This window comes from Medicago truncatula, chromosome 5, assembly GCF_003473485.1.
Source record: "Medicago truncatula cultivar Jemalong A17 chromosome 5, MtrunA17r5.0-ANR, whole genome shotgun sequence".
In the NCBI taxonomy this organism is placed as follows: Eukaryota; Viridiplantae; Streptophyta; class Magnoliopsida; order Fabales; family Fabaceae; genus Medicago; species Medicago truncatula.
Genome location: NC_053046.1, coordinates 30,912,792 through 30,923,675, shown reverse-complemented (window position 1 = coordinate 30,923,675; position 10,884 = coordinate 30,912,792). Strand labels below are relative to the sequence as shown.

The following is a 10,884-nucleotide window of genomic DNA, read 5'->3' as shown; positions in this document are numbered from 1 at the left end:
AATGACATATCTCTTTTGATTCTCGATTCTCGAAACTTTTTAAACAATCTCTTGTAAATGCTATGCACATACTAGTCAAGGCTTTATATAGTAGGTTAACCCCTTTCCTGAATGATACTATGGCCAGAGTTTTTAACCATTAGATTGCCCTCAACACCGCCACGACCAGTCGGCTGTCCCACCTATATTTCTCCACATCCAGCTTAATTTGATCAAAGTTCTGAGCATAAGGATGAGATAATATTGATTAACAAGGACATGACTGTGACATTGTTTGTAACTTACCAAAAGAACAAAGAAAACTAAGCCACATAGGACACTGGTTCACCAGATCCACATTGCAAGTTAGCATGATATTGCTTTTTCTTCAATTTAAAATTACAAAAAAGTTGCTACATAGAGAACTGTATGTTAAAATATCAGAAACATACTAATTCATATTCATCCCAATCATTCACACAATAAACCACACGTGGATAAAGGACTAGAAACTATCCACTCTAGCCAAAGTGATAAGATGATGATGCAGACTCAATAAAAGGTGGGGTCCACTATTCCATTATCATTTATTTTCCACCCAAAAGAAGCCAAAAATAAAATCTTTCTCTGTTGTAACATGCTTGCTCCCATTTGGTATGATTATCCGATCAGAAAAATTTACTATGATAACAACAAATCCCAATGTAACTAGTTTGATAGATAAGCTTGATTTGATGGGGGGAATTTGAAAACAGACTCAACCAACCATGTTACTTGCAATTTCAATAAAATATTTTGGTGTAACATGAAGCAGGACCATATATTTCACAGAACCATTAATGTATACAACTACATATTAATTACATTTTGTGACATGACTGAAATAATAGTCTATACAAATTAAATTACCATTACTCATGTAGTTGTATTGAAGAGAGGCACTAATGTTATGTATTTCTTCATTTTTCTATTTTGCCTGTGGCTTCAGTTGAGTGAATGGTGAGTAAATACAAATAACAAGTTGGCATGTGCTAAAAACGATGCCAAAGTTCACCTTACAGGAATATACAATGTTGTAAGGCATGCTATTTTGAGATATAATTTCACCAGCTTTGGTTGAACCATGTCAAAAATCATACCTCAAGTTCCAATTCACACCGGAAACACATAATTGACAACTCTTCAACAGTTTCAGGAACCGGTCTGCAAAGGGAGAAGGGTCTGTTGCTTGCCTTCCATAAAAATTGCAAGTTCTGTTGGTGCAACTACCAATCTTAACCACTTCTGTAACTCTTCACCCTCTACTTTCTCTTCCTCTGAAGAATACAAGTAATAAAACACTATTACAACTTACAACACTATTACAACTTACAAGTTATAAAACATTGGTTTGGCATCATTAAGTGATGAATAATGCCTATATAGAGTTGATAGAAGGATACAACATCAACATTTTCACATCATTTTACTATATAAGACTATAATATTTAGCTAGGGTACAGTTGAAAACCAAAATCTAACTTTTCTATGTAAATTCAATTAGTATCGTGAAACAGTATATATGTAATTAAAAAAAAAACAGCATGCTTGAATGCACCTAGAAGTTATCGTATTTTCAAATTAGCAAAATGATAACATATTCCACCCAGGAATTTAATGTGAATCTTTGCGGGGAAGGATAGAGACAAGAACAACATCTCTTATGAAAAAAGATAGAGAAAGGAAAAATCACCAAAAGAAATGTAACTCAAGTATATAAAATGATGAAAACAAGACAGCAAAAACACTAAACAGCGGTGCTATATATAATACAAAAATTATAGTTACCTTCCAATTGAGCACCAAGACCCTCTACAACAGTAGGATTAGCTCGTACAATGGAAAGTGCTACTTCCAGTGCAGACTGAAGCAATGCTTTCACTTCTTTCTGAACAAGATCAACAAGTTGTCCCTGTTGTTTTCATATTATTAAAATAAGCATACAGAGAATTTTGAATAGAAGAGAATCGATAAGTTAATGAAAAAGTGAACCTGATCCCTTCCCCAAGGAACTGATCTCCCAGACTCATCAGTTCCGCCATTAGAAAGAGTGGAAATTGACACAGGGCCTATTGTCTGACTAAGACCATATTCAGCAATGGCTTTGTATGCCATGTCAGTTGCTCGACGTATGTCATCAAGTGCACCTGTAGACACTCGACCACAATATACAACTTCTTCTGCAGCACGTCCTCCAAGAAGAGTAACCAGGCGGCCGCGCAATTCATCAATGAAAAGCAAGTATCTGTCCTCATTTGTTGGAGGAATATAAGTAAATCCCAAGGCCCCTCCCGACCTAGGCAATATGCTTAGTTTCTGGTAACATACACAAGATAGTAACTTCATAAGGCACTGAAAAATCCCTAAAAGAGATCATTTGGAGGGTGAACTCATTATAAATTCAAAAATGAATTTCATCTCCATCCATATTTTATTTGTTCAGTTTTTATCATAAAGATGAGTTCAGTGTGTTTTATTGTAAAGAAAAGAAAAGAAAAATGAAAAGATGAAGAAGTATCACAAAATTGAGAATAATAAGGAGATTAAAACAATTGATATTTATCAAATTAACAGATCTGTATAATTAATACAAGGAATATTCATAAAGATCAAAATTATTAGTTACTAGTTTGACAAGGAGGAACTACTACTATTCAATGAAAGGTATTTTCTGAAAAGAAAGTATAAATCGGTAGGACAGTAGTAGGAAAAAATAGGAATGGCAATAGGCACGCCCATAAAATGCTAAATGAATAACATTTAACAAGATGCTTTGATTTGTAACTTGTTTTATATTTTCTGAATCAAGCATAAAATCAGCATGTCTTTATTGCCAGCAGCATATTCAAATAGCCAGTATATAAAGAATAGAGTATCTTCCATGATCCACCTGAACACGTGGCTGTCCCGAAAGAAGACTTGCAACTGCAGTGCCTACTACAGCATGACCAGCTTCATGTCGTGCAACTACACCCTTCTCACTTCCTTGTAACTTGGCAGTCTTCTTTTCTATGCCCTGAAACAAGTAATTTGGTTATTTATCACAGTTGGCAAAGTAGGGTCCCATTTACATAACTAAATTTTCCAATTTAACATTGTGATTTGACAGAAAAATCTGACAAAACTAAAGGTGTAAATTACGAGTGTACATGCCAAGAGAGATTGTGGATGAAATCAATATTATCCAAAAGAAATTTACTTACAGCTATTGACCTTTCCACAGCTTCAATGAAATCAATTTTCTCCACAACAACTTTGTTTTTTCTTCCTGCCAATAAAGCAGCCTCGTTTACTAGGTTTGCAAGATCCGCCCTTCAATGATGTGTACCATGTGTCAGGTCAAACTTCCAATCTTATCAATGTATTTAAAGGGAAGAAACAAAACAATATGGAGGAAATAGCACAATTACCCTGTGAATCCGGTAGTCATAGAAGCAATGTCACCAATGTAAACATCCTTGGCAAGAGGAAGTTCTTTCTTAGAAACATGAACTTTCAGGATGGATTCTCTTCCGATCCTATCCGGCGTTTCCACCTAAGGAGAAAACAAGGCATTTTTTAAAAGATATAAAACGTTGAGTTTTTCTTAATATACTATAAAAAACCAAATGAGGAAATGCATTAAAACTTGAATCCAGACCATAACTATTCGATCGAATCTTCCTGGTCGGCGAAGCGCAGGATCTAAGACATCAGCACGATTAGTTGCCGCAAGAACAATCACTGCTGAATTGCTGTCAAACCCATCCATCTCCTGCAATGCAGTTTCGACATATTAACCTCATTGTGGAATAATCCCTCCTCCCTAACAATCACATGAAATAAATAACAGAAGAGGAGTACTAACAGTAAGCAACTGGTTCAAGGTCTGTTCTCTTTCATCATTGCCTACAATGCGAAATTTACCATCACGACTTTTAGCCACGGCATCTATCTGCATACCAAAATAAATTTTAATTTGGTAGAATATTAAATAGTAAATGCAAAACTAAACATCTTACACAATTAAAGAATCTATACTCTTACCTCATCAATAAATATTATGGATGGTGCTTCTTTCTTTGCCCTTGCAAAGAGATCTCTCACCCGGGAAGCACCCATACCAACATACAACTCAACAAACTCACTAGCAGAACAGCTTATAAATGGCACATCAGCTTCTCCGGCCACAGCCTTTGCGAGTAAAGTCTTACCTGTTCCCGGAAGACCTACCTAAAATACAAGTTAAACCAAAAGATATTTACTCCCTGCATGTCGAACTAAAACATTAACAATATGAATGTAGTATAACTTAGGCATAAATAGTCCACATATGAAGTACAAGCACAAACATGCAGGAGAGGTGCAAGTGGAAATTGACTAAAGACTTATTCCTGGAACAATGAATTCAAAGACTTGTGTAAATATTAGAAAGTATGGTCAATATCATACAGCAGAAAATTTAGTTAGATTTAACATACAAAAAAATAAAATCCAGAAGAGACATTTCCTATACTTGATCCCTTCCCCTAACAAACATATATTCCCGACATTGACTCACCAAGAGAACACCTCGCGGAGGACGAGCTCCAAGTCGTGCATATCTATCCGGATTTCGAAGAAATTCCTGGCAAGTGAGCATCATCACAACCAAAATTATTTCCCTATATCACCAAGAAAAATCTGAATGAAAATAGAATATTATTATACAATAGAAAGCCTCATTTCCACCCTAAAGATTTTAAGTGCTAATTGAGCTGAAGAGAGTCCAGCTTACCACAATCTCTTCTAGCTCTTCTTTAGCCTCGTCAACACCAGCAACATCAGCAAAAGTGATTGTTTCACCTTTTTCAGATGATTTTGTACCAGCCGACATTCCTGATTTGCGGCTCCTAAACTGTCCAGGAGTATTCTGCCATAGCATGTGATTACTCAGAAAACTTCATTTCAAAGGTTTAGGAAACATAAGTTGAGTAGACCAAAGGGGAAGAAATCAAACTCACCTGAGAAAAGCTTACGGGGAATCGATGGATAAGCCCCGCCAATAAAGCAACATAAAACATGGCTATCTGTGAAAATGAGAAACATAATTAGCTTGTCACATGATATACTGTTAATGCAACAAACCAAGGAAGTTTATAATGAACTGGAATAGGTCATCAGATATCTTACACAACTGATACGTTTTAGCAAAATACACAAAAGCAAATACGCTGGTAAAAGAGACACTTATCTGGTAATATATACAACTACAACATAGGGAATATTTAGCAAATTTTTTGAAGGTTTTTTATACTCTAAGCAAGTTTACTTCATGAAGCTGATATAAACATTAACTTCTATTAATCAACTTGAAGCATTCAATTCATATATGAAATTATTATTTCAAATTCTCATGGTGCAGAATCTACTGTATCTAACTAAACTTAATCATGTAAATTATAATTTGTCCAGCTTGATAATTTACACCGACAATAATCAGAAATAAGGTACTGTCAGAACTGCATTTTTCAAAATTCGCATCCAAATAAAGAAAGCAAGAAACCAAGAATCTGCCATCCTTATCAAAGTTAAACATAGACACCATTGAAGACAGCAGATGGAGAAAAATAGGATTTCCAACACTTGGAGGGGGTTGGTTATGTTTTTTCAAAATTATCTTTATTAAATGGTATCATAAGATTTGGCACACAATGGAGGTACATCAAAGTTCACAATGGCCCTTCAGAAAGTAAGAGAGACTTAAGGAGATATCGGTTGGTCCATAACCATTGAGCAGTCATACAATTTTAAGTAATTTGATGAAAGATAGTAATCGGAGAAACAATGAAATACCTACAGCACTTATTTCTCCTTTTGGGTCTCCAAAGGTTTGTCACATCTAAACAGCTAAATATATTGGAATTCACATTAAACCTCAAATCACGAGCCTCCTACCAACATCAACCTAAGTAGATTTAAACATTGAGGTATAATAACTAATCATTTGAGCTTCACTTTCCAGCACAATAATAGTGCAGGTGAGCAACATCACAATAATCACATTACATAATTGTTGAGAGCCCCGCATTAGATCATGAAACGGCCTTAACAATGATTATAAGTATTGTACATCCCTCATTTAACAGACCGACTTTTGTGGGGTTGAATTCTAATATTACTGCTAATATTACTAGTATTAGAGTCTGTCCTAAGTCCGTTAAAAAGCACATTATAGTGATTATAAGTAATAAGTGACGGTCATTTTTCATCTTACGGACCGACTATGTAGAGTTAAATTCCTAATGTTACTAGTATCAGAGTCTATCCTAAATCCGTTAAGCTGATCGTTATAGTGATTATAAGTAACAAGTGACAGCCCTCTCTCATCTGTAGAGCTGAATTCAAATATATTAAGAGTAACAAACCACAAAATCACAAGTTTCTTACCAAAGCGGAGTTAAAGAATCCGCCAGACCGTCTATCGGGTGATCTAAACTCCACTTCATTCTCCAACATCTTTTCATAAGGAGTTCTAATATCACTAGGCCTAGTCGTTGTATAAACAATCCTCTTTGTCGGCGCCACACTCTTAACCAAAGCCTCCGATTCCTGCTGCAACCTACCACTACTACCATCACTACCAGCAACCTCACCACCCTCCAAATCAGTCTTCAACTTAAACATAATATGAACCCCATCAACCTCCACCTTCAAAACCTGATCCCCATTAATCTTACTCAAAAAATCACTATAAGGAACACTCACAAACACCGTCGAAGATCGCGACTCCGAACCCGGTAACGGAATCCCAGGTCTAAGCAACCTCATAACAAAAATCACAATCCCTAATTGAAGTAACAAAACCCCAACTTCTTGTGCATTCAACATGGGTTGCCATTTCCATCTCCACCATCCACCTTTCCCTTGCTTCTCCTTCCTCCGGTTCGAACCACCTGAACCCGGTTCAACTTCAACCCCTTTCCCCTCTTCACTCTTCTCCCCAGAATCACTCTCCTGACCACCACTGCTAGCAGCAGTTCTAAGTCCATCGAAATTGCTCAATTTAGTGTTTAATCCTTTCCATAATTCGAATTTTCCGAAATTGTTGAGAAAAATTGAATCTCTTAAAACCCTAATTGAAGGTGAATTGGGAATAACGAAACGACGTGCGTTTCGAAAGTGATGAGAGTGAAGAAAGATTGTAGCGTGTGTTGAAGGTGAGAGATAATCTAAAGCGGACATTGAAAAGATAAGAAAAAGGAAAGATTAAATTAAATTAAATATTTGAATGTTTTGTTTTGTTTGTGTGCATGTGTTTGTGGTTTATGGATTTTATATATACTACGTGTGAGGTTTTTTTGAGAGATAAGCTTGTTGTTGTTGTTGTTGTTTATATGGTGAAGTGTTAATGGTGGGATGAGAGAGAAAGGGACAAGGTGATATTATATGAAATGTGACTCGTTGGATTGGAAAGGTGTGTTGAGATCTTGACCGTTGGTTACTTTAGTTTAATTTGTGTTTTTTTTGTTTGGTGTTTGAATAAACAGAAATAATATTGGTACAATTATATTATTATAACTTTTTAACAAATTTTTTCACATACTCATATTTTGTACAAATATTATTACTCTATATAAGAGATGATGGTATGAGTATCTTATTTTGGTGGTAAGAACAATTTTTTGAGACAAAAACAACTTTAAATTTTTGAAATGGAAAGATTATGAAATTCATGCAAATCAATATGCATTATCAAGAGTAGAAAATGGTAAGTGATCAAGTGATATTTGTCTAAGACTAAACATAAAATAAAAACTAATAAGTTGTCTTTCATGTAGCGTTTTTTTAACGTCATTATCTTCACGTTTCAACTAGTGTTAGGGTGATTTATATAAAAGGAAGAAAATCTCCTCCTCCTCCTCCTTAAGCTAAAGAGAAAAAGTGATGAGATATTTAGTTGTATGCAACCTTTAAACAATTGTAAACATACCATGAGATTTAAGGCTATATTGTTAATTCTTATAATCATCTATAAAAAAAAAAAAAAAAAACATGTCATCAATTTTTATGTGTACGGAATACTTCATGAACCCAATTTGAAGTTAAAGTACTTGGATCAACTCCATGTGCAAGGAGGGCTTGGTCAACATTACGCCTACGACGACAAACCTTCCCTCCGCGAATCTCTCTCAATACTTCCTTCAAATGTTGTCATTCCTCATACTCTTGCGGCACCACATCACTGCATATAACAACATATACATGGTCTCTGATACGATTCAACCTTCCTCCCAGATCCAAGAACATATGCTCTCCATCCTCCTCAGCAGCAGTCTCATCAAGGGCCTCCTGCTCTTGTGGTCTCGGGACATGAACATCCTGCACTGGAAGAATCATACGTGGATGTGAGGTGTTATAATATCATCTGATGTATCCCTCTTCCGCCTCCACACCCTGCAGTGTACGGTGACCCAACTGTTGATGTGTCAGCACATGATTAAGATGGTGCTAAAAGCGGTAGGTGATATCCAAGGTTGCATGGGGAGGTGCACTCTCATGTGGGATGTCTAGGGATGATCTCCAATTAAGCCTTTTAAAAAAGACAAAAAAATTTCTATCCAAAACAAAATTAATTTTTTTTGCCTAAGGTATATTATATATTAGATTTTCCTCTCAAAAAATAAATAAATTATATATTAGATTTTACATGGATTTAATTGCTACCAAAGATATATACACTATATTTAATTTGTTTTTGTCCCTATACTGCCGCATTAGGGTTTAGCAGTCTTCTTCAACTCCAGCAAATATTTGATGAATATCCAAAACCCCAAGTCGCGGAACTCAATCGAGTCATCGAAAACTCATCAAAGAACTCGATCAAGTCATGGAAAACTCCATCAAGTCATGTCGGGCGTATTCCTCCCTGATGAACTCATCGCAGAAGTCCTTTCATTCCTTCCTGTGCAATCTCTGATGCGACTAAGGTGTGTGTGCAAGTCATGGAAAACCCTTATATCTGATAAATCATTTGTCAAACTACACCTTCAGCGACCTTCCAGAAAGAAACACATAGCAGTAATCGAAACAGAAGCAGGTTACAATGTGGTAACTTTTCCTTTGAATCATTTATTGGAGAACCCGTCGGTAACCATCGCCACCAACTCTTACTACCGATTGGAGTACAAGGATTGTAGCCGAGTTGTTGGTTCATGCAATGGATTGCTTTGTTTGCTTGGTTATTCTTACCTAAGGAATCATGATGAAACAGTCTTCTGGTTCCATATCTGGAACCCGGCTACAAGGATAATATCCAAAAAATTAGGAACTTGTCACCAACCTTGCAGACCAGGCAAGCTAACTTTTTCCTTCGGGTATGATATTTCAACTAGAACTTATAATGCTGTGGTTTTGTGTTCTAGGGAGGTGAAAGTTTTCCGTTTCGGTGATAATATTTGGAGAAAAATTGTAAGTTTTACTCCTTATAACCTTCTTGATACCCTTGGCTGTAGTTATGTGAACCAAGGAGTGCATTTGAGTGGCACTGTTAACTGGATATCCATTTATCTGAAGGATGTTACTGTTGAGAAATTTGTGATTATCTCGCTTGATCTTGCTACTGAGACATACAGGAAATTGTTGCCCCCTCCTGGTGCTGTTAATTTAGTGTCACGATATACTGAACCAACTATTGCTGTTTTGCTGGACCGCCTTTGTTTTTCTCACCATTTCAAGGAAACTCATTTTGTTATATGGCAAATGATTGAATTTGGAGTTGAACAATCTTGGACTCAATTCCTTAAAATTAGTTTTCAAAATCTACAGGTAGATAATTTTTCGGAATATTATCTCTTCCCATTCTGTCTTTCTGAGAATGGTGAAACATTGATATTCGCAAGCTATGTAGGACACAAAGCAATTCTTTATAATTTGAAAACAAATAGAGTAAAGAAAGCTATTGGTAGTGCAATAACGTGGTGTTATTCCAAGGATTATGTTGAAAGTTTGGCTTCGATTTGTTGAAAGTAAGTTCTTTAGAATGATTTACTTGTTCGAATTTATTTGAAATCCATGTCATTTCATAGTAAAAGATTGCTTATGTTATTATATTGCTAAATGATTACCTATTGCCTACTCCCAAGTGTTTGGTAATATCTAGATTGAATACAATTGTTTTGTTTTTATATTAATGTAACTGGAATATTAGTCTTTCAAAGGTTAAAGCAGGAAACATGTCAATGGGAAAGTGAAATATTTCCCATTTAGACTTGGAAATATTTGTTTTTGATAGAAGACTTAAAAAGATTTATTATCTATAAATCATTACTGAGATGAGAAAAGGAAAAGCCAGAGTTTTTTTATTTCTTCAAACTTATATTAATTCAATTTGCTTCAAAATTTGCAAATGGTGAGCGTTTTGTATCGTATTGAAGTTTAAATTTGTTTGCACAAATTTACTTCGTTACATACTGAGCTCTTGCGACTGATGCATTCATTATTTTCCTGTATAATCCGGCTCCTCTTTGAATTATAGGCCAACAACCCAATTGCAAGCACATCATGAGTTATTGGTGGCGGATGGTGGCATGATGGGAAGAAAGGAAGAAATAGTTTTACTACGATCATTTTATATTAGATGGTGGCCTGATGTCTCTTTTGGATTTCTTTGAAAGTGTTGACTAATTGAGTTTAATATTGACTTATTGGCTATGGATAAAAATGTACTCCTCTCATTAATTTAGTGACTTTTGGTTATTCCCCAATGTTTTGTTGATTGGTAATTCTCTATCAATCTTTGAATTATTTCTGCTAATTTCAGAAAGCTAAACATCAAGAGAATATAACATGGTTTCTACTTCTGTAGTGTGAAAAGCACATATGCTCTTATTTAATATCTTAACAGTT

The 10,884-nt window shown here is 35.5% G+C and overlaps 2 protein-coding genes across 2 annotated transcripts; one reads left to right on the top strand and one right to left on the bottom strand.

Moving 5' to 3' along the window:
- Nucleotides 1-684: 684 nt before the first annotated feature.
- LOC11409380 (ATP-dependent zinc metalloprotease FTSH 9, chloroplastic) lies at nucleotides 685-7,331 on the bottom strand. Its single transcript, XM_024785151.2, has 13 exons — nucleotides 6,427-7,331; nucleotides 5,001-5,066; nucleotides 4,775-4,909; nucleotides 4,559-4,624; nucleotides 4,045-4,230; nucleotides 3,866-3,952; nucleotides 3,659-3,772; nucleotides 3,429-3,553; nucleotides 3,222-3,330; nucleotides 2,909-3,034; nucleotides 2,011-2,334; nucleotides 1,807-1,930; nucleotides 685-1,295 (listed from the first exon to the last, which is right to left on the bottom strand). Exons 1-13 carry the CDS (start codon nucleotides 7,219-7,221, stop codon nucleotides 1,171-1,173), a joined length of 2,382 nt encoding a protein of 793 aa, XP_024640919.1. The 5' UTR covers nucleotides 7,222-7,331; the 3' UTR covers nucleotides 685-1,170.
- A 1,555-nt stretch (nucleotides 7,332-8,886) lies between these two features.
- Nucleotides 8,887-10,002, top strand: LOC11406293 (F-box/kelch-repeat protein At3g23880). The gene has a single exon (XM_003615534.2). It carries the CDS (start codon nucleotides 8,887-8,889, stop codon nucleotides 10,000-10,002), a length of 1,116 nt encoding a protein of 371 aa, XP_003615582.2.
- The last annotated feature ends 882 nt before the right edge of the window (nucleotides 10,003-10,884 follow it).